We start from the raw sequence: 24562 nt of genomic DNA on the forward strand, positions 1-24562 counted from the left end.
GAGTGCACGCTCTCACGCAGCTGCAGGTGGACGGGCGGCCTCCCTTCCTTCCGTCCCTCACTTCTTGACAAACTCGTCTGACGTTGCCTTTCCCTCCCGCTGTCTCCTTCCTGCCAGCGACCAATTCCCTGCTACTCTGCGCCGCCCCGCCCTCTCACACACTGTGAAGCCCAGGTCCGCGAGTCCAGCGATGAGGAGCGAGGGCCGCTAGACACGCGAGACTTTGGTTCCTCGAAGCGGGCCAATCGGGGAGCCCCTGCAGGGTCCGGGGGCGGGGCTAGCGAGGGCGGGGCGTGCAGGGGCCGGGGCGTCACCTGACCGCGGTAGGCTCCGCGCAGTGGGTGCTGCCGCTGCTCCAGGAGTCGCCATGGTGAGTGCCGAGGGGCAGCGGGCCCCGGGCTGACCCTTCTCCGGCCTCTGCGCCGTCCCCCCGCCCTGGAGCCCAGCGGGCGGAGTGGGGCCCGCGGCCCGACCGGGGCCGACACCCACGCGGCGTGGCCTGCAGGGTGGGGCAGGCCGGGAAGGCCGCAGGCGGGCCGATGCGGGCCGGGTGGGCGGCGGCTCCTGGCCGTGGCCGTTGCCTTGAAACAGGGCGGCTTCTCGGAGGGGTGTCTCGGCCTGTGGGCTCTCGGGGTCCGTGAAGGCCTGCGGCCGCGTCTGGGCAGGGTTAGCCACCGCCCCGCCTTGGCGGGAGTCCGATGGCCGGGTCGGAGCGTCAGGCTGGGCCGGGGGTGTCGGGACCCGCCCAGAGGTGGCTCCCCGAGGGGCGTTTCCACCTTCGTGCCTGGTAGCCGTGCCGGCCCTCCTCCTTTCTTGTGCAAGGAGTACCCCCAGAGGGGCCGCAGTGGTGCCCTGGCCTCCTCGGCCTCGGAGCCCCTCGGGCTGCAGCGTCTGTCCGCGAGTGCTAGGGACTCGCTCCCGTGCGTTTCCTGGAAAGCCCGCTGCTGTCTGATGGACGTTAATCCTGGCAGGCGGAAGGGAGGCCACTCGTGTCCTCTCACGCTGGTTCGTTGGGCGCCCTGGCGCCCGTAGTGTCTCCCCATTGATGAAGTCTAAGTATTTTACTTGTTGGAAGCAGGCATTCTTCTTAGCGCCTCTCCGTGATCGCTGCAGGTCTTGGTGTGACTGTTGGCCTGTAAACTTGAACTTCCTCAAAATGTGACTCTTTGTATCTCATTTCCACAAAGGCGACTTGTCACTTGCATTTTATTAGCGTTTGGCGTAGTCTGCACTGTGTAAATGTTTTTGCGTGTTGGTGTACTGTGTGTCAGTTTTAATTATCTCACTATTCATTTTATGTAGACAGGCTTCTGAAAACCTGTAAGCCTGGAAACGGGCTTCACCTTAAACGTGTTAATACCAGAAAACAATTAAATGTTTGACATATACTGCTTTAATATAATATATTGCTATACAAGGTGATTTTGCTTGTCGCAGAATTTTTGCAGTTGGGAATTGATATAAGAATGGTGCAAAAATTTAATGAGGATTTGTCTGTTTCTCAACGTTTATGGATTGACATAGTGTTTTGTAATGAAAGCATTCAGTTGAGGATCTACCATACACCCGGTATAGTATGGTTCTGTGCTGGGTGAACCAGTTTGGGGCAGTGAGCCGGACACACAGTCCTGTCCTCATAAATTTTATTGGGAAAGAAAACTTGAGTATCAGTCTTGTTACAGCCACTGTCTTTGTAACTTGGGCAAGTCACTCAGTCTTTTTTGAGTCTCTCTTTTGCATCTGAAAACAAGTGTTGGCCTCTTTAGCCCTTCGCCATCCTAAAATTCTAGGATCCAATTCAATGCATCAAGCATCTTGCGTGCTGTGGACTGTGCTAGGCCCTAGAAATAAACGTAGTCCTTGCCTTCAAAGAACTTAAGAGTCTAGCGGGGAAGACATGCTTGTGGAACTTAATGTAATAGTACACTCTGAGGATTGCTTTACTAGCACTGTCAACTCAGTGTGTGGGGTCATGGAGGGAGACAGAGTTCTGCCTGGGGAGCTTGGGACAGTAACATGTGACCTGAGACTCTGAGGAGGGTTAGCAGAGATTCTCCAGGTGGAGAAGAGAGGGTATTGCCAATAGATAAAGCTGGGAGAAGTGAATACTCAGGTTGTGTGCCATCATAGGATTCCTGGGAAAATCTATTGGTAAAGGAAGCTGGAGACAGTTTGGTGTTCAGATTAGGTTTTGAAGTTCCCAGCCCTTCGTCATCCTTAGTTCTCCCTACCTCAATTATTATTTTGTGCCTTATCATCATTTTTTAGATAGCACTTTCATTAACCTGATGAAATTCTGTATTTGTGAGATTGGTTATTTTCATTTTACGGTTGATTTGCATTGTATTGTTAGATTACATGTACAGCATATGAGTGGAGAGAGAGGATGGGTGGAGATAATTGCTGGTATCTGAGGGGGATATAATAATAATGGTAGTGCTTATGAAATGCTTATTACTAAGCGCTGGTCATGTTTTGAGCTTTATCTGTGTCATTTCATTTATTCCTCGTAACGGTGATATAAGTACTCTTATTATCCCTGTTTGATAGAAGAGGAAATGAAAGCACAATGTTTTGGAGAGTAGTTTTGTAAGTGATGAGGTCATGATGACCTTTGCTTTTCTCTACACCTTATAACTGTGTAGACTTGGGAGGGCTGTTTGGCTTGGGTCTCAAGCTAAAATGGGCCTAATTACAAATGTTAATTTGATCTTGATTCTATAGTGTTGCCATTTTTCTCTGATCCATGTAGCTGCTAAGTGCAGAGTAATTTGTAAATGACACCACTTTCATGAGTGAGGAGACATTCGTTAACCGGCTTGTGTTTAATGAGAGAATGTTAATGTTATAACTGTTCCTTCTCTATGCAACACTTCCAAGGAAGGGCATCAAGACACTCCCTTGGAATAGCTGTCTGTATGATAACTGCATTGTCTTACGAGTAATATGTAAAAAATACATTTCTTTATTATAGCTTTATCTCTTCATTTGTAGCCTACTTTGTAGTAAGTCTGTAATTGTCTGCATTTTGTGTTTGTGTTTCTATTAATTTTAAACTCACTTGATACAAAATAGAAAAATTTTGCTAAAATTTTAGTTGTTTGTAGATAACTGAATCTAGTCACTTCTATACAAGGATTTTTGTAATCTCTTTATAACCACAGTTTTATTTGCTATATAAAGATAATTATTATACACGGTAGCCAAAAGGTGGAAGCAACCCAAGTGTCCGTTGATGGATGAATGGATAAACAAAATTTGGTATGTACATACGATGGAATATTGTTCAGCCTCTAAAAGGAGGGAAATTCTGACACATGCTACAACTCGGATGAACCTTGAAGATATTATGCTAAGTGAAACAAGCTGGATACAAAAGGACAAATACTGTATGATTCCACTTATATGAGGTACCTGGAGAAGTCAGACTCAGAGAGAAAGAAAGTAAAATGGTGGTTGTCTGGGGTGGGAGTGAGGGGATGGGGAGATATTGTTTAATGGGCACACAGTTTCCTTTTGGAAAGATGAAAAAGTTCTGGAGGTGGAAGACAGTGTGAATATACTTAATGCCACTGAACTGTACACTTGAAAATGTTTAAAATGGCAAATTTTATATTATATATATTTTACCACAATAGAAATGTAATAATAAAAATTTTAAAAATCCTGGTGTATCACTACCTGTCTCTAAGTTGATCAGCTGAACTTAATGAAATCCTTGATTCTAATAATTGTTAAATCTATTGCATCAGAAGTAAAGAGCCAAAAATATCCAAACCATAGCTTGGTCTCCCTGAAGTTCTCAGAGGACTAGCCCATAATGAATAGTGAATTTTATTAAGTCTGAATGTTAATTAAACGCTCATGTCATCCTTGCCTCTGAGACCAACATTTTACACTAATAGTTCTGTGGTATAAGTGAATGTTCCCTTTACATTTAGTTTAAAAGACAGCTTTTTCTTTGACATTTATTTATGCTTCTCAAGAAGTACGGTTGCTGAGAAACAGTTTACAAGTTTGCCATAGAGAAAAATAAAGAGAGATGCTTGGCATTGCTTATTAGTCAATTAACTTTTTTCTCTTTCCAAAATTAGACCAAGAAAGTTTTCAATTTTTTTAAATGATTGTAGTTCAGAAGTGGGTTTTGTGTGCCTTTTGTTAATCTCAAAATTGTGTTGTTTTGATTGTTTTCGATAGTGGAACAGACCAGATTTAACTTTCACGTTTATATGTAAGTCCTTGTCTTCCACCTTCTAGCTCATTGTATGAGAGGCATTCTGTCTTTAGTCATTTTCTTTTAATTAAGGTGAAATTCACATAACATAGAGTTAACCATTGAAAGTGAATGATTCCGTGGCATTTAGTACATTCACAATGTTGTATAACTACCACCTCTATCTAGTTCTAAAACATTTCTATCACCCCAGAAGGAAGCCTTGTACTCAAAAGCAGTTATTCCTCTACTCTCCCTCCTGGTAACCACTAGTCTGCTTTCTGTTTCTGTGGATGATTTACCTATTCTGGACATTACATGCAAATACAATATGTGGTCTTTTGTGTCTGGCATCTTTCACTTGGCTTAGTGTCTTCTAGGTTCATTCACGTAGCATGTGTCAATACTTAATTCCTTTTTTATGATTGAATGATGTTCCATTTTATGTATATACCATAATTTGTCCATTCATCTGTTGATTCTTTAGTCATTTTTTGTTAAATATGTAATCTAAGCATTCTAAAACCAGCTCGCTCATTTATACGGTGAACATTTATGAAGCATCCATTGTGTGTCAGGCAATGTGTTGGGTCCCAGGGATGTAAAAATGACCATCATTTATGATTATAAAGTGATGCATGCTGTAGTAGAAGGGTAAACACAGTGTTTGTACAACGTAAAGGACAGAATGGTTAATTCTGCTTGACAAGTAGATCTCACTCATTTTGGAAGCAGGTTTTTGCTGATGACAAAGAGAAGAGTATCTAGATATATTTTGTCCATTATAACTGTAACTCTCTCTGTTTGAAATTACAAGCTGGGTACTTGAGAAGAATGCTCTTTATGCTCTTGTGTTCCACTACAAGTCACTAACAATAATTTCAGCTATTTTACTTCTAAGCTGTTTACTTGTTTGTTATCTATTTCCTAAAGGAGTCATTGTTCTCATAAACTAGTTCCTTGGTTTGTCTAAAAATAGACTAAAATGCAGATGAAAAGTAGTCTAGAGAAAAAGAGGCTTTTAGAGATTTGGGTTAGACTATACCTATCACAAGAATTAGATTGGTTGATGGCTATGTTCTAGTTGGATTCAGAGCATATTAGAAGAATACAGGCAGCCATAAACTACCACGTCATGTTTCTTGAGGCCAACCTGCTACAAGAATGTTGAGTCAGTTTCAGAGAAAGAAAAAATTCTCTATACACGTTACTCTGTATAGAGGTTACTTTAAGGAATCTTCATGCTGTTAACTTCAGTGATTGGAGATAGCTCTCTGTTCAGTAGTTGTCAAAAATTGATAAATGGGTTTGAGATGTAGAACTGGAATGAACCTTATATGAAAGCCTTGGAAAAGGACTATGGCTAGAACTATAGAAATAACAGATTTGCTGGAAAAGAGTGCTAATGAGACGTTCATGGAAGTAGTTTTTATTTTTCAGCCTACAACACAGCAGTCACCTCAGGATGAGCAGGAAAAGCTCTTGGATGAAGCCATACAGGCTGTGAAGGTCCAGTCATTCCAGATGAAGAGATGCCTGGTAAGAATGACAGTGTGAGAGGCACAGTTGCGGTCTGTGTGTTTGTAAGGATGCGTCTGCAGTGTTTTCTCAAGTCATGTAGCACCACTGCTTCCGGTGAATCTAATCTTCAGTGTCCCCCAGCATCTGTCTTTAGTCTCACCTCCCTCAGCACTGTGTGGAGCAGTGTCAAACAGACAGCCCTGGGATTGTCTGTCTTCCCTGCCAGAGTGTAAGCTCCGTGAGGGCAAGAGGCCCTGCCTCCTGTTTACACATGACTGTATTATCACCATACCAATATCTGATCTGAATTACTGGCGTTAGTGGTTCTATACCTGAAACCCGAGGAATATTTGACATATAATGAGTGCTTAAAAAATATTCATTGAACAAATGATTTAAGTTCTTTCAATTTAAATTATTCATCTTTTTTTCTATCTTGAAGGCTTTTATTTCTGTCCTGACTAGATATATTTTTTGCAGAAAGTTGCTTAAAAATTATACTTATTTATATATTTTCATATTCTAAAGGATAGCGTAGGAGATAATCTGTGTAGAAACTATAGATTCTCTAGATTAAAATTTAGGAAATGGTACCAAATAGGCTGGTACTTCAATTTATAAATTGCTGTGATGATGATGATAATATCTTAGCTTTGTAAAGTGTCTTACAGTTTCTAAAGCTTAGTAATATGCTCTTTTAACCAATTGTATCTATTGTATTGCTTTCCTTGCAAACAAATTTGCAAAAAAAAAAAAAAAAAGTCTTGGAGTGGAGAAAATGGTGGGCGTGGAGCTTGCTGTTGCTTGCCTCTCTCTTTCTGTGTAGGAATAGTGTTTCTTGTACCTAAAGGAATTGTCTGCATTTTTGTGTTACGTGGGACGCGTGGGCAGTGTGAGGAGGAAAGCATATTTACAGGAATAGTCATTCCAGACATCTCTGAAGAGTCTTTAATCTATGACACGGTCGTTGTCAGAATAATATCTTGCTTCAGAAGAATCAGTCTGCCAGCTTTCTGATTGCAGGTAAAATGTGAGTTAATAGAGCTGGTTTCATAGTCACTAGGGGTTGTAAAGATTAGAGCCTGCAGTCCTAAACATGTGAGACTTGCTAAGCTCTGCAGCCCTGGTGAGGAATCAGACATCATTTTCTTTTCAGTAGAAAGAAGGCAGGGTGAAACTAAACGTGATTTTTATGTGATTAAAATAATTTAAGTGCTGTATACTTTCAAAACTGTGTAACAAGTCCTTGATGAAAGACTTGATGTAACCAAGGTAAATGTTTATTTAAATTAAGCATTCTCATCAATTCTCTTGGTATTTCTGTAGGACAAAAACAAGCTTATGGATGCTCTGAAACATGCTTCTAATATGCTTGGTGAGCTCCGGACTTCTATGTTATCACCAAAGAGCTACTATGAACTTTGTATCTTTTGAATGTTGAAGAATGAATGTTTCAACCATACTTTTTTCTTGATAAGGGCTTATTTTGTTTGTTCCATATTAAGTTTTTCTGGAGTTATATTATCTTAACCAAATAGTACTCCTCCATGCAAATGTGCTAAGTGAGAAAAAGAAAAGCTTAGTATCAGAAACCTACTTCTATGCTGAAACTTCTTTAAATTGGTTGTTGTTATATCTCAATTTTCAGACCTTTCACGAAGGATCTTGAGTTGATTCTTTAATGCTTAGATTTAGTCGTGCAGGACTCTGAAATGGAAAGGAATTCAGTGATTTGCCATCTCAAAACCCTTTAGTAGTTTGATAGGCAGTCCTTGTTTTTACTACTTTGTTTGACCAGATATGTTTTTTTTTTTTTTTTTGGTGAGGAAGATTGGCCCTGAGCTAACATCTGTTGGCAGTGTTCCTCTTTCTTTTGCTTGAGGAAGAGTCTCCCTGAGCTAACATCTGTGCCAGTCCTCCTCCATTTTGTACGTGGGTTGCCTGCCACGGCATGGCTGATGAGTGGATCTGTGCATGTGGAACTTGAACCACTCAGCCACGGGGCCGGTTCACCAGATATCTTTTTAAACCCTTATTTTAAAGTAAGGAAAGCCCAGGTAAAATTCTGTCTTCACTTAAACATGCTCTCTTAAAGAACTAACATTTCAGATCTCTGCCCAGTAGTTTATTGACTCCAGCAAGTTCCAGAGTATCACTTCAGTTGGCTTAGCTTTGTTTGAGTCCTTAATCATAACGAAAAGATATGGCTATTTCTGATGAACTGCACTACTTGGAGGTCTACCTGACCGATGAGTTTGCTAAAGGGAGGAAAGTGGCAGATCTCTACGAACTCGTACAGTATGCTGGAAACATCATCCCAAGGCTGTAAGTAATTGAGGATCTGAGAGCTTTATAGCTGCATTTCCCACTTTATGTTATATCCTTTAAAATCAGCAGTATTTTTTAAAAACCAATTTTAAGGTTAATTTCTTAACGAATAGAGATTAACATTTTGGTAGTTTTTTTTAAGGTTTTAGAGTGTAATTTTACTTTTTATATAAAATATTGAGAATTTTAGAAAGAAAAAAATGGACATATTTTCTTTAATCTCTTAAGTACTAGAAAAATTAATATCATGATAATTATTCTCTTCCTAATATGTTTAAAGGTGATGATGATATATATATATATGAATGAGTATATATAAATTTGGGGGGTGTCAATGAATGCTTATATTTTAAATCAGATGATGTTTTCTTCATTGTGCTGGAGAAAACGTGGTCCTTGTCTTGTTTATTTAATATGTTTGTATTTAGTTTATTTAGTATGTTTGGACATAATCAAATTGTTGACTTGAATATTTTATTTCTAATCAAATGTTTCCTCATAATTCTCCTAGTTATTTGTTGATCACAGTTGGAGTTGTATATGTCAAGTCATTTCCTCAGTCAAGGAAAGATATTTTGAAAGATTTGGTAGAAATGTGCCGTGGCGTGCAGCATCCCTTGAGAGGTCTGTTTCTTCGAAATTATCTTCTTCAGTGTACCAGAAATATCTTACCTGATGAAGGAGAGCCAACAGAGTAAGTGCTTTTCTTTCTTTTTTTGGGGGGGGTGTGAGGAAGATCAACCCTGAGCTGACATCTGTTGCCAGTCTTCCTCTTTTTGCTTGAGGAAGATTGTCCCTCAGCTAACGTCTGTGCCAGTCTTCCTCTGTTTTGTATGTGGGTCACCACCACAGCATGGCTTGATAAGTGGTGTGTAGGTCCACTCCTGAGATCCAAACCTGTGAACCCCCGGACATCGAAGCAGAGTGCACGAACTTAACCATTATGGCACTGGGCTGGCCCCATTGCTTTTCTTTCTTGATTTAGTTGTAATATTTTTTTGTTGTAGATGATATAAAAAGTATAGAAAAGTATATAGAAAAGAATAAATATCAATAATTCTCCTACCCACGGTCAGTCACTGGTAGCATCTCTTGTATAAATTTCCTTTACTCTTCAGGATATGTGGTATGATACAAGATGTACTCTTATGAAAATTATGTCTGTGGATTATTAGAACCTGCTTGTAAAATTTAACATAATTGAGAGCATTTTTCTGTTCCGTTAAATATTATTTGAAAATATAACTTTTTAAATGAGTTACATTTTGAAAATTGTATTTGCGATGAAATAATGAAGTGTGCTTAACATTTTGCATGAGCTAGCCAATTTTCATATTATTTCTTAAATGTCTGTCAGTTTTTATAATTTGTGAACTGCTAGTTACCCTAGAACATGAGTGATTTTAATTATCTGTCCACACAAATAAGATATTAACTCCAAAACAGAAAAAACAAAAGCCATTCAGAGAGAACCCTGTCTCTTGCATGACCAGCATTCCAGCATCCAAGTCCGTTGTGCTTTTATCTCACAAAATGGCAGGTGGTCAGCTGGCTGTGGTCTTCAACCAACTGGGTGAACTGTTCATGTGACAGGTTTCCTAGATTCAGGAACTTAATTCCTTTTTTTAAGTTTATTTATTCATTTGTTTCTAAGGTGTACATTTCAGCAGTTTTTAGTATATCTGCATCAATTCCTTTTGAAAAGAAAAAATATAAAATTTTACCATGCGTGTGACCAAAAATTTAAACAGTATAGAAAAGAAAAAAATTTAATAGTGTAGAGAAGATAGTGAGGTTATTTGCTTTATTCTGATTTGACTCTTAGTTTTGAACATTTAATTAGGCAATCAATAAAAAATTTTGAAAACTACTAAGTTCCCCATCTTAGGAGATATAAAAATAAGCAGGAAATACATGGTCTCTTCCTTCACAAAGCTTACATTCCAATTGAAAACATAAAATATTCAACAATAAAATAATGTAATTAACAGTACATTATAAGTGTCAAATTTTTGAAACTTGTTGAATTAATGGAGTTGCTATAAGGACAAGTCTAGTTGGCCCAGGAAGGGGTGTGGGGGAACGTATTTTGTCCCTTTAAACTTACACTGTATCCTCTCCCTGGTATTTTTTTTCTCTTAAGTCTGTTCCTCTTGAAACTGAACACTAAGCCAGTGAAGTTGAAAGTGTTTTGTATAAAGCATTGGTGTATTAAAGGGATAAAAAGGAAATGCACATAGGAGAGGGGTAATAGTAAGTTGGTCTTATAATTTAAATGCTGAATATGAAGATTTTTCCAACTGTTTCTTTGCAGTGAAGAAACAACTGGTGATATCAGTGATTCCATGGATTTCGTACTGCTCAACTTTGCAGAAATGAACAAGCTGTGGGTGCGAATGCAACATCAGGGACATAGCCGAGATAGAGAAAAAAGAGAACGAGAAAGACAAGAACTGAGAATTCTAGTGGGAACAAATTTGGTGCGCCTCAGTCAGTTGGAAGGTGTAAATGTGGAACGTTACAAACAGGTTTATGTCTTTTTACTTGCCATGTTTTTTTATGTCATGAAATGTAATTTGAAGTCCAATTTTTAAAATCGAAATATTTTTGTTAAATAATATTACATTGAAAAGAAGACTTAGATAAACCAAAAGATGTATTTTGAGTTTGTGTTTGTGGATTGGAAGACTCAGTATTATCAAGATACCAATTTTTCTTAAATTGAGATTTACTCTAAAGATTTGCAGTAAGGTAATGTGGTATCGGTGAAAGGGATCAACACGTAAGTCAGTGGAGGAAAATAAAGCAGGAATAGACAAACTTTTTTGTAAAGGACCAGATAATAAATATATTTTGGCTTTGCAAGCCATATGGTGCTCCTCTACTAAACTCTGCAGGTGTAGTGCAAAAGGAGCCACAGACAGCGTGGAAGCAATTTACAAAAACAGGCATTGAGCTAGATTTGCCAACCGTTGAAATAGACAATTCAGAATAGACCCACATATATGTATTCAATTATTTTATTTTTTGTGTGTGTGAGGAAGATCAGCCCTGAGCTAACATCCGATGCCAGTCCTCCTCTTTTTGCTGAGGAAGATTGGCCCCGGGCTAACATTCATGCCCATCTTCCTCTCCTTTATATGGGGCGCCGCCACAGCATGGCTTGACAAGTGGTGCATCGGTGCGCACCCGGGATCCGAACTTGCGAACCCTGGGCCGCTGAAGCAGAGCGTGCGCACTTAATCGCTACGCCACTGGGCTGGCCCCTGTATTCAATTATTTTTGATAAAGCTGCGAAGGCAACTTTTTCAACCAATGGTTCTGGAACAATTGGACGTGTAGATGCAAACAAAACCCCTGAACTGTGACCTGTCCTCATACTATGTAGAAAAACTTAAAAAATGGATCCGAGACCTAAATATAAAATCTAAAACTATAAAACTGTTAGAATAAAACACAAAAGAAATCTTTATAACCTTGGATTAGACAAAGATTTCTTAGGACACAAAACCCACAAACCATAAAAGAGAAAAAATTGATGAACTGGACTTCGTCCTAAATGTCTTTTACTAAATAGAAACCCAGAATTTTTTATTTAAAAATAAAAAAATTTTTACTTAAAAATTCTTCTGTAAAACTTGAAAGTTTAATCTAGAAATGAAGTATGGGTGAGAAAAATCTAAAATATGATTTTCAAATTAATAGTTGAAATGTGTTATTAGAGGAATAATTTAAAATTTTGAAAATAATCTTTTAACTCTTAACATTTTTTTTCTCTTTTAGATTGTTTTGACTGGCATATTGGAGCAAGTTGTGAATTGTAGGGATGCTTTGGCTCAAGAATATCTCATGGAGTGTATTATTCAGGTAGGTGAGAACATTTATTTCATTTTCTTCAAGAACTCATTTTATATTTCTTTAACTTTTATCATTTTGAAAAAATTCTTGATAGAGTAGAAAATAAGCTCTCCTGAATAAAGAATTCCTTTCTTGTACTAACTTGATCTTTGTATTGATGTGTTTTTCCCCCACAAAGGTGGGAAAGAGTAACTTCCAAGTTTTCTAGGTCTCGTAGTTTTAGTTTAGTTGTAGGCATACTTTGGTGAGTGGAATATTTCTGTCTGGGCTTATGTTTGGAGAAACTTAAAAGTAATATATTTGAATTTAGTTGTATGAGATTAAATGATTTTTTCCACAAATATGAACTTGAAATACCATAAGTAAGTCCAGAATATAATGTGAAATGCTTTTACTTGTATCAGTCAATTATTATTTTATTTTCAGGTTTTCCCTGATGAATTCCATCTTCAAACTTTGAATCCTTTTCTTCGGGCCTGTGCTGAGTTACACCAAAATGTAAATGTGAAAAACATAATCATTGCTTTAATTGATAGGTAAGAGCTTCCAACATTGGAGGGCAATGTTCTGACTTGAGAATAATGAATTTAAAACCTTTTCGTGAATTATTTGTTTCTGTTACCTGTTTATTATATTAATGATTTTAACGTAATTACACTATTTAGTTCTATGAGTATCTACTAAGTGCTTGCCTAGTTTAGGCATGAAAGAAGTTTAGCTTTTAATTATGCAAGAGGCAGGGAGATGATGAATATTTCTAATCTGCAATTAATTGGCATCTAAAGACATTGTTATACAGACCTATCATTTAAATCTTACAAATCCAAAGATCACCAAAGAACAAAATTTTTTACCATGATGAAGGTTATCTTTTGGTGGGAACCAATTTGATTTGGAGTCTTCTTTATCAGATAGCCATAAGATATAGATGATTAAGAATGTTCAGGTAATCACATTGTTTAAAGTCTGTCGTCACATTGTTTAAAGAAGAATCTTCAAGTATTAAATATGTTAGTAGATCCCCTTTAGCTTAGGTTTTACTTTTTCAGCCTTTCGCCTTGGTTAAAAGTATGAAACTTGGCCTTTGGTAATGGCTTTAATGAGTGCCTGCTTGGCAACATGCTGAATGCTAGTACCTAGTGTGTGTCCTACTTGTGAGCATACACATCGTTGACATTATGAAATCAGAAACCCAAGTGAAGATTTATTTCTGCAAATGCCTTTTGTTATATTTTAAATATCTAAGTTATTAGTTTTAAAGTCTGAGAATTTATATAGCAGAATTCTCCAAATTATCAGCTGAATCCTGGGCATTAAGAATTATATGTTAATTGAGCGTACTCTCAATGGAAGCTAGTAAGTGGATTTTCCAATGTCGGGTATAATGTCACTTAGCCATTCCTGTCAGTGGTGATTTTTCTCTGCATAACAAAATGTGGATCCAGTTGTAATCATGACAATCTAATAATGATAATGGAACGCACATTGTTTTGAATAGTTTAAAATATGGGAAGTAGAAGTTAACTGTACTGCTTCTGGAATTAGTTGTGTTTTAAACTTTAATAAAAACGCAGCGTCATAAAATAGTCTATGTACTTTTTATCTTTTAAAGATTATTTTTATAATCATGACTTCAATAGATTTGTCACTATGATGCATTTCTATCTCTATATACTTAAATAGGCTTAAGGGAATTTGGCAAAATTGGCCTGTTGAAAATGTATTTATGTATAGTATAAAGCATGGTTTAAAGAAATAGGGCATCATTGACAAAACTCTTCAGTTAAAAATGAATTGAGGGAATGATCAGCTACATTCTGTGTCCTTTTTTAATGTTCTAGGAGAAATACTTTTGTAGAAAATACAGAAAAGCATAAAGAATGAAATGTCATCCGTGATCTCACTACCCAGATCCCCATATCTTTTTAAATAAAGATTATTTTCTTTTTCAGATTAGCTTTATTTGCTCACCGTGAAGATGGACCTGGAATCCCAGCAGATATTAAACTTTTTGACATATTTTCCCAGCAGGTGGCTACAGTAATACAGGTCTGTCTGGCTTTTCTCTTAAATTCTCAAAACTGTGGAACTTCCCAGGTAGTAGATCCTTTTGTAACTGTTTAAAATAAATTCTGTTTTTCTAAACTTTCCAGTCTAGACAAGACATGCCTTCGGAGGATGTTGTATCTTTACAAGTCTCTCTCATTAATCTTGCTATGAAGTGTTACCCTGATCGTGTGGACTATGTTGATAAAGTTCTAGAAACAACAGTGGAGATATTTAATAAGCTCAACCTTGAACAGTAAGTCAAAGTTATATTTTGTAAGAAACCCTCATAAAGCACTTTTTTGTCCTAGATTTGTTTTTCTTTCTCACTTCCTTTTTGAAATGCTAGCATTTGTCTTGTTTTAAGAGTTTGTTAGATTGACTTGCTTGGTGCTAGTCAGGGCAGAAAGTAGTGACCAATTACTTGGTTGTGTCCGTTGGTCAAATAGTGGGGGCTCATGGACCGTAAGCAGTCTTCAGGGACCAGTGTCTCCAATTCAGACCCTTTCGTATATAGGAATGAGTCAGGGTTGTTTTGTTTTGGTGAGGAAGATTGGCCCTGAGCTAACATCCATTGCCAATCCTCCTCTTTTTGCTGAGCAAGATTGGCCCTGGGCCAATCTTCTTCTGCTTTATCTGTGGGGTGCCTGCCACAGTATGGCTTGATAAGCAGTGTATAGGTCTGCACCCAGGACCTGAACCTGTAAACCCCGGGCTGCCGAAGCAGAGCACGAGAACTTAACCACTGCGCCACCAGGCCGGCTCTTGAGTTAGTTTTTAAACTGGTAAGGAAACTATTTATGTCAAGCAATATTTACAGAAGAAGTACTTTCCTACAAGTGAATAAGTTGTGAAAAACTGGGGGCATTCATGTATTTAAGGTGTGGGAATTAAATTGGTCTAAAATATTTTTCTATTTTGAGCTTTGATTTTGATACCATCAAGGAAAGTATAATGTTCTGTTGCCTACTCGGAGTTTCCTCAACCTATGCTGTCCTCGATATGTGGCATCCTCTAGTGACCATTGTGGGCAGTTGGTCCCCTTACTGTCCCATCTTCCACTGCTTCTGAACATGGGATCAAGCCAGGCCCCTCCTTACCCTATACTAGTCGTAGTTTTACATCACATAATCTTTTTCCTTTCCATCTCTCTTCCAGTTGTTTAGTTGCATCAGGAAGGTTTCTTTTTCCTTTACTTCTTTTTATTCCCTTTTTTTCTTTTGGTCACTCCCATTTTTTGTGAACCAAAAAACATTCCAGATCTTGAATGATAAAAGTGACGTATCTATATCTTCATCCACCAAGTAAATTTTAAAGTAAAATTAGACAAAAAAAAAATTAGAAATCCCAACCTCTAAAGGTCTTATAAATGCCCGGATATTCCTCAGTTTCCACAGAATGCTCCTACAAGTTACTAGCTTAAATTCAGCCTGCTTTTCCTTAATCACCAACATCTGAGGCAGAAGAAATCATTTATGCATTTTCCTGTTTTGTGGAATTGCTAGTTTTGCATGGATTTTTCTTCCTATTTATTTTCATCATGAATATACAGTACTTATTGGCTGCCCTAGGAGTCTAACTACCACTTAAAATACTTCCCTTAGAAGTATCAAATTCTAGACAGTCATTTTAACTCCAATCTCTTCGTGAGTTGGAGACTATTATATCTTATTTTGTATCAATAGGACATTAATAGATGAATAAATGCTTGTGTTTAGATGGGCATCTTTATCCTCTTGGAAGGAGGTCATTGGAGTATTTTGGGATGATGTGATTCATTTGACTCATTTCCTTTAATGTAGAAATGAAAAATTTTTTATTTTTATGAAATAAGTGCTATTTGTGTATATAGAAAGTTAACTCTATTCATTAAAAGGCTGCTGTTTTTCTTTTTGTAGTATTGCTACCAGTAGTGCGGTTTCAAAGGAGCTCACCAGACTTTTGAAGATACCTGTTGACACTTACAACAATATTTTAACAGTCTTGAAATTAAAACATTTTCACCCACTCTTTGAGTACTTTGACTATGAGTCCAGAAAGAGCATGAGTTGTTACGTGCTTAGTAATGTTCTGGATTATAATACAGAAATTGTCTCTCAAGACCAGGTAAGAATACCAGCGTGCTACATTAGGTAAACAGAGACAACATAGTTAACGATTTTAGACTTTGAGAGAGACACATGAGATGGGAGGGGAGGGTAATTTAATACTAAAAAAGTTAAAGTAGCTTATTCATTATATAAATTAGAAAATTAGAGCTGTATAAAGAAGAAATTATAAAACAACTGTAATCCCACCTGTTGATTAACATTTGGTGCATCTCTCTCTGGAGTTTTGTCTATATGTGTATCAACACGCATACTCTCTCTTACAAAAAAGGAATTGTTTTGTTGATACCATTTTGTAACTTTACACAACTAGAAACACTGGCAGTGGCTTTGTATGCTGATGGTTTCACCCCAGTGGGTTGCTGTCTCCCATGTTGCAGGTGGATTCCATAATGAATCTGGTATCCACGTTGATTCAGGATCAGCCAGATCAGCCTGTAGAAGACCCTGATCCAGAGGACTTTGCTGATGAGCAGAGCCTTGTGGGCAGATTCATTCATCTTCTGCACTCTGAGGACCCTGATCAGCAGTACTTGGTATGAGTTAACTTTTACTGTACCCTTTCAGCAGCGCCTGGTGAAATCACAGATAGATGTGCCTCAGATGGTCTAATGCAGTGGGAAGTCTTAGAAGGTTTTGAAAGAATTGCAACTGAATAAGAGATTAAGTGACCTTCGTGGACTTTATATATAAATGTATAATTGTTTGTAAACTTCTGGAGCTTATGAGGAACAAGTTGGTTGGTCTAGTTTCTTTTGAAGACTTCTTAAGAATTGCAGAAAAGCCTATCTTCCTTTAGTTGGATGTCCAGTAATCATTCCATGTTAATTTTTATTTTTGAACTCTGTGTTGCTTTTAGAAATGTTCAGTTGTTTGTCATAATAAACTTTAAATTAAAGCGTAAGCAGCAATCCTTATATTCGATTGTGTTTATGTTTCCAAGGTTTGCACTATATAGTTGTATATGTTTGCCACATTGATAATGTGTGAAAAAACTTTAAAATTCAAGTTGCCTTCTTTTTAACCCCCTTTTCCTGGTAAAGAACAATCAGATAAGGTTCTCTCCTTCTTTATCATTAGTCCTCAATAAATCTTTGTGAAATGAATGATATATGTTACCTGAGTAGGAGTATCGGTGACTGATGACTGAATAATTTATTTTAATAAAAAGTAGCACAGATGCTTAGTTATTGTTTGGCAAAGTCGTTGAACCACTGTTGGATGCGTGGGGCTGAGTGTCATGCAGCTGTGAGGAAGAGCCCGTTTCTTGAGGATGAGTCCTGACTTGCTCCTTCCGTTCCTTCCTTCGTCGTAGTTGACACTCTTCTACTCTTTCATGACCAATGTGAAGAGCTGATTTCTGTTGGTAGGGTGAGAGTCGTTGACTTGTCTTAGTGACAAACATTCTGGGCACTGTGTGTGATCTCTACATAGTGACTGGCTGATTGTTCAGATATTTCAGCTAATTCCCTTATATTGCTGTGTCACACACATACCTACGTGTGTTTTCATGTTTTGTTGCGTATCAAGTGTAGTAGTTAGGAAGTATGCCTTCTGTCTGTGACCAGTTGGTTATGCCCATAACCAGAGAGACCTTTAAGGTGAGGATCATTAGCTCTGACTTCCCCGAAGGGGGAATACATTCTCTTCTTATCCATCTGCCATATCAGAGAAGACCTGAATATGTCACACAGCGTGTCACACTTATTAAAAAGTATTTCATGCATTCTTATGGTTTTTCTGAAACAACTAGACGTTTGTTTCACAATTGCTCTTTTAAAGTGTATTGCCATTTTCTTTGACTTAAGTGGTCTTAATATCTTTCTGAATTAGGAGGTATGATATATCAGCAATATGCATATAGCTGTTTTTGTGTCATAATAATAGCCAGTATTTTCTGAGCACATGCCTTGTGTCAGGTACTGGTAACACTTCACATGTGTTATTTGATCTTCCCAACAACCCTAGGAGAAATATACTACCCCATTTTTCAAATGAAACTTACAGCTAAGAGAAGGTAAATAATTTGCCCAGGGTCACATAAGAAGTAACTGTTAGAATCTACTTTTCAATTGTAAGTCTGTCTGCAGAGCCTGTGGTCTTTATCAACATGGTATACTGTGTACATGTGTGTATGAAAATGTATTTAAGTCTCTGCCCCTGAGTAGCTGTGTAACCTTGGGCAGGTTATACAACTTCTCTGACCCTCAGGCTTCCCCATTTGTGAAATGGGGTTAGTATCTGTCTCTAGGGTGATTGTGATGACTTGGCAAGATAAGAAATGTAAAGTGCCTGCCATAAAGCCTGGTATGTTGTGTGTATTAAAAAAGTGGTAGTGATGATGATGATTAGAGCCCCTATTTAATTTTATAAATGATTAATCATAGTGTGGAAAAGATTAATGTTTTCTGGGGTTTTTTGGTCAGATTTTAAACACAGCACGAAAACATTTTGGAGCTGGTGGAAATCAGCGGATCCGCTTCACACTGCCACCTTTGGTATTTGCAGCTTACCAGCTGGCCTTTCGCTACAAAGAGAATTCTAAAGTGGTGGGTTTCCTTTTAAGTATGTCATTACTTTTTTTCCTATTTCTCCCCTCTGTGTGTGTGTTTTAGTTTATTGTTATAGAAAATTTCGAACATGTACAAAAATAGACAATGGTATAACAAAATCCCGGGTTCAGTAACTCAATTTTTTTTTTGTGAGGAAGATCAGCCCTGAGCTAACATCCATGCCAATCCTTCTCTTTTTGCTGAGGAAGACTGGCCCTGGGCTAACATCTGTGCCCATCTTCCTCCACTTTTATATGGGACGCTGCCACAGCGTGGCTTGACAAGCGGTGCATCGGTGCGCGCCCGGGATCCAAACCCCGGGCCGCCAGCGGCAGGAGCGTGCACATTTAACCGCTACACCACGGGGCCGGCCCCTAGTAACTCAATTTATTATTCATCTTGTGTTGTGTTCCTAACGGTGATGTTGGTAGCTTACATACTAGGTGAAGGATCACATAACAACACTTAGAAATGAAAGATTAACACAGTTTAAATTTATGCCAGAAGTCTTTCCTGTGTTTAAATATCACTTGTGAGACATTGATTAAGTTTATTACAAAATTTGCTCAGAATGCTTTAGTGTTTAAGAACAGTTTTGTTTTCTTGGAGTCTTTAAAGTACAGTGATGCAGTAATCTCATGTAGAGGTTGCAATACGTAACAATTCAGATCTAATTCAGGTTAGCTTTGCCTAGTGAAAGGGCCCAGCGTTGCACCATCACCTCTCTCTAAAAGCCTGTAACTGAATAATTTTATGACTTGTGTTCCTTTTACACACAGATTCATGGCTTAAGTCTTCAGTGGTTTAGTTTTGTAGAAAATACCTCAATCTAATGTTCCTGAAAGTTGGACAGGCAGGTTTGTGTTAAGGAACAAACCTCAGTAAACTTAATTTTCTAATAATGGAGAAACAAGGTTTACTCAGTAGACCTACCAACATGACAGCAGCTTTTGGCCAGTTTTTATTAGGCCAGCCCCTCCTTCAGTCCCTTTTCCAGCATTTTATAGATAGATATTTGTGAATATAACGGTAAAAATAGCAACTGACATTTACTATGTGCCGTACACTGTGCCAAGGACTATATATTTGGATTATTGCATTTAATCCTTGTAAAAAGTCTATGAAAAGAACTGATTACTTTGACAAGAAATTTGGGTGGTCAAACATGGATGAAATATTTAACCTCATTAGTAATTACAACAATGTTTTTTTTTAGAAATCAAACTGGGAAAGAGAAAAGTAAAATAAGGTTTAGCGATGGCAATGGTGTGATGAGAATTCGTTCTCATCTAGTAAAGGCAGGAATGTGAATTACCACAATCTTTCTAGAAAACTGGCATTATGTAACTAGAGCCTTAGAAGATCCAGTAATTCCGCTTCTAAGATTTTATACTAAGAAAATAATTAGGAATTCAAAAAAGCCTCATGTATATAGGCCATTTATTATGGTGTTACAGGTTGTTTCCAAAAGGGAATAGTTAAGTAAATTATGCTACATCCAGTTTGTGGAATATTTTCCAGTGATTAAAATGATTTCAAATAACTTTTTAGTATCATGAGGAAAATTCTTATGACAAAATAAGTGAAAGAAAAGAAGTTGGATACAGATTATCTGCAGCACGAGCACACTGAACTCTTCTCAGTGGCTGCTTTAAAGTAGAGAACAAGACCACACCCAGAGATCCCAGTTATGTTGCATGTGCACGGAAGAAAAGAAGGGAAGACGTCACATCAGAATGTCATCAGTGATTATTGTTGGGTGGTGTATTTAGGGATGATTTTAATTTTTAAAATTCTTTTATGTATTTTCCTGCTTTTGTCCAATTTGGGAATGTGTTACTTTTCTGATGAGGAAAAAAATATATCAAATACAAAAATTGCAAAGCTGGTAACCTCAAGTGGATGTTTTGAGAGGACATCCTGCTTGATTTACTTGTGTGCTCCATAAAGGAGACAGAAGGAAGATGACTGGACAACTGTGAGCGGAACTTGATCGCTTTTCCTGTTTGCTCTGTAGAAGTTTTATATAAAATGAATATTCTTGAGCAAGTTAATCTTGAACTTAAGGTAATTTAAACTATTTTTTCTTGTTTTAGGATGACAAATGGGAAAAGAAATGCCAGAAGATTTTTTCATTTGCTCACCAGACTATCAGTGCTTTGATCAAAGCAGAGCTGGCAGAATTACCCTTACGACTTTTTCTACAAGGGGCTCTAGCCGCTGGAGAAATTGGTTTTGAAAATCATGAAACAGTAGCATATGAATTTATGTCCCAGGTGATGTCTGTTCTCTTTCTGGGTTGTTGAATGTGTTTTGCTCTGTTCAGTTATCTGTCTTTAGTTATAGTGGTATTGAGCATGGATTTACTCCTCACTGAATTTGTAACTACCCCTTTCCCACCATCTGGGAACTTCTTAATACTGTAGCCATAGTTTGGAACAGGAAAATTGATCAGTTACTGGATGCTAATGAGATTTAAGATTTCCAAGTTTCTTGGGGAAAAAACTGTTTCTTGGAAAAAAAAGTTCCTATGTTAATTCAGTGGGAACTCTGGGTTAAACAAAAGTTAAACAAGTTTCTTTGTTGCAGCTTGTCACCATCTTTGTCAGCTGTCTCTTGTGCCTCTGCAAGAGAGGGCACAGCACGTTCTGATCTGAAGGGACTGCAGAATGTCTCACAGGACGAGGCTTTGGTGGGAAGTACTTGGGAAAATGCTCCAGTAGATCACCCCTAAAGATCCCTTCTGCTTTCTCCCCTAGGCATTTTCTCTGTATGAAGATGAAATCAGTGACTCCAAAGCACAGCTGGCAGCCATCACCTTGATCATCGGTACCTTTGAAAGAATGAAGTGCTTCAGTGAGGAGAATCATGAACCCCTGAGGACTCAGTGTGCTCTTGCTGCATCCAAACTTCTGAAGAAGCCCGATCAGGGCCGAGCTGTGAGCACCTGTGCACACCTCTTCTGGTCTGGCAGAAACACAGACAGAAATGGGGAAGAGGTAGGGTCCTTCCTGCCATGTCACGGGAGAGGAGATCATTGGCAGGGAATGGCTGCTGGGGCCTCGTGCCCTGGAGGTGAAACCTGTGGAGTCTTGGAAACCTGACAGAAAAAATGGCTTTGTTTTGTTAAATGAAATGAAATGGACAGTCATGTACAGAGAGTTATGTCCTTGGTGAAGCCTCCACTTTGAGGATATTGTAACGTAGCAAGTTTATACCACTACCTTTAAAAAGTATACATAATATATAAATGTAAAACATAGATAGATATATGAAACAAATAATATGTTTGTTTTAAAATGTAGCTGTGTACTTTAACAAAAATGAAGTTGACTGAAACTTGTTGTCCCTTTAAACCACAAAAGAACCACTGAGTGTTGTGTTTATTTTCTTGTGTGAAGTGGGACATTTGTGATTCATTAATCTCCGTAATACGTCTCCTCCCCCTTTTATTCTAGCTTCACGGAGGCAAGAGGGTAATGGAATGCCTAAAGAAAGCTCTAAAAATAGCAAATCAGTGCATGGATCCCTCTCTACAAGTGCAACTTTTTATAGAAATTCTGAACAGATATATCTATTTTTATGAAAAGGAAAATGATGCGGTAAGTGAACTAATAAAGTGTTGTTAGTGAACTAATATTTTCCCTTCCTGCTCTTAGATTTGATATATACAAAAGTTGATCATTCTCATTCTTTCTTTTTGTTTACAAGGGTCAGAGTTTGGAGAATCCACCTACTAGTTTCTTTCATTGTGAAAAATCCTTCTCTGTCTAGATGCATCTCTCTCACAGAAGAACTCATGTGCTTTCAAGTAGAAAGAAAATTCTCATCTCTTTTGCTTAGGAAGATAACTATAGTCACTTGTCTGTTTAAAAAATGTAAAATAGTTTACAAATGCTCAGTAGTAAGCTGATTTGTCATCACATGCAAGGGTAGAATAATTCCTAAGTAAAGGTGGTGCACTATCCTTTGAGCGGTGCGTCTTGGTCAGGATTTGGAGGTGAGATAAGATTTTGCTTTTGTTCTTTCACTGGTTCATGACACTCTGTTTTCTATTAAAATTTTCTTTTTTTTTTTTTTTTGGATGAATAGTCAATAATTGTTGCTCAAACCAGGAATCATGTTCTCACCTCTTTTTTCTTTTCTTTTTTTTTTTTGTGAGGAAGATCGGCCCTGAGCTAACATCCATGCTAATCCTTCTCGTTTTTTTGTGGAGGAAGACCGGCTCTGCGCTAACATCTATTGCCAATCCTCCTCCTTTTTTTCCCCCAAAGCCCCAGTAGATAGTTGTATGTCATAGTTGCACATCCTTCTAGGGATGTGCAACGCGGCCTCAGCATGGCCGGAGAAGCGGTGCGTCGGTGCACGCCCGGGATCCGAACCTGGGTCGCCAGTAGCGGAGCGTGCGCACTAAATTGCTAAGCCACGGGGCCGGCCCTCACCTCTTTTTTTCTCATAATTACTCTGGTAATTGAGGAGAGTAACACGAGCTCCTCAAAGCATTTTTTTTTTTTTGCCTGGGAAAGATTCGCCCTGAGCTAACATCTGTTGCCAGTCTTTCTTTTGTTTTCCCTCCCCTTCCCCAAAGCCCCAGTACATAGTTGTATATTCTAGTTGTAGGTCTTCAAAGCATTTTTATTTAATTATTGTTTAACTTTTGGTGGTACATGCTTGATTGTGAAATTATACATGTTTCTTTGTAGGTCACAATTCAGGTTTTGAACCAGCTTATCCAAAAGATTCGAGAAGACCTCCCAAATCTTGAGTCCAGTGAAGAAACAGAGCAGATTAACAAACATTTTCATAACACGCTGGAGCATCTGCGCTTGAGGCGGGAATCACCAGAATCTGAGGGGCCGATTTATGAAGGTCTCATCCTTTAAAAAGGGAACAGGCTCACCATCCTCCTTCCCATGCACATCCAGTGAGGGTTTATTATGCTAGGTTACCCTTCCATAGATTGTGCCTTCCAGAAATGCTGAGGTAGGTTTCCCGTTCCTTACCTGTGATGTGTTTTACCCAGCACCTCCGGACGCTCACCTTCAAGACCTTAATACAGTTACTCACTTCATAAGTGTTCAGGTCTGTCTGATCACCCCAAGGAGCATGATTGATCTGCTATTGAAAATTCCTGTGGTCTTTAAAAAAAAAAGCAAAAAACCCCAAAATGCCACTTATCTCATCTACTAATGAAGCTCTCCTTCCTTTTTTTCTGTTTTGTTTCATTGTTGATTGTGTAATTTCCTTCATTACTTGGGAGTACTAACTCGAAAGTGTCTGTCTCTTTGTTCTCTAGTCCAATTTGAGATTAATTTAGAGGAAAGGAGTATTGTATGTGAAATGCAGCTTGGGCTTTTCCCTCAATGCAAAATAAGGCCATGAGTAATATTTTCCCTAAAACTAGAATATGTTAATGCATGTTTGAGAATTTTAAAGCCCCGTGGTCAAAACTAGAAGCTATATTTTGCATATCTGGACTCAGCCATCCATTAAGAACTTATGTTGTCCTCTGGACATATTTATCAAAATGATTTTGTTCTAAATAGTATAAAATAGAAACTTTGTGATCTATATAATTTATGTATAACCTTCATTATTGTAAATTTAGGGGGAAGTGCATCATAACAATTATCATGATTTTTTTTTCTTTTTGCACCAGTGAAACAATAAAGTTGCTCTTAACAATTTTGGACCTTTTTCCTTTCATACTGTCTTGATTGGTAAAAGGAACTAGTAGAATGCCTGTGGAGTATAATGGACATTCTCATGGTCACAGTGCTCACTTGATGACTCTCGTTTTAAGCATGTACTGAGCAAGGCACCATCTTCTCTTTCAGTCATTTATACCCATTTGCTTTCCTCAGCCTTACCCTGTTTTCCTAGGCCTGATGCCTCCACATAAACTCCCAAAAGGCTCACCCACCTGTATTAGTTAT

The 24562-nt window shown here is 38.2% G+C and overlaps 1 protein-coding gene across 2 annotated transcripts; it reads left to right on the forward strand.

Moving 5' to 3' along the window:
* Positions 1-68: 68 nt before the first annotated feature.
* VPS35 (VPS35 retromer complex component) lies at positions 69-24313 on the forward strand. Of its 2 annotated transcripts, none has more exons than XM_004443431.3 (17): positions 69-370; positions 5654-5752; positions 7061-7157; positions 7936-8059; positions 8574-8756; positions 10377-10590; positions 11846-11929; positions 12347-12456; positions 13873-13969; positions 14074-14222; positions 15865-16072; positions 16455-16610; positions 18501-18623; positions 20723-20902; positions 21386-21625; positions 22085-22228; positions 23330-24313. In XM_004443431.3, the coding sequence occupies exons 1-17, from the start codon at positions 368-370 to the stop codon at positions 23507-23509; spliced, it is 2391 nt and encodes a 796-aa protein (XP_004443488.1). In that variant the 5' UTR covers positions 69-367; the 3' UTR covers positions 23510-24313. The 2 variants fall into 2 exon arrangements, with proteins under 2 accessions (XP_004443488.1, XP_087276450.1); XM_087420324.1 differs by lacking the exon at positions 69-370 and adding an exon at positions 3229-3261.
* Positions 24314-24562: the final 249 nt, after the last annotated feature.

Source organism: Ceratotherium simum, chromosome 30 (assembly GCF_057802395.1).
Source record: "Ceratotherium simum simum isolate JZ-2026a chromosome 30, ASM5780239v1, whole genome shotgun sequence".
NCBI lineage: Eukaryota > Metazoa > Chordata > Mammalia > Perissodactyla > Rhinocerotidae > Ceratotherium > Ceratotherium simum.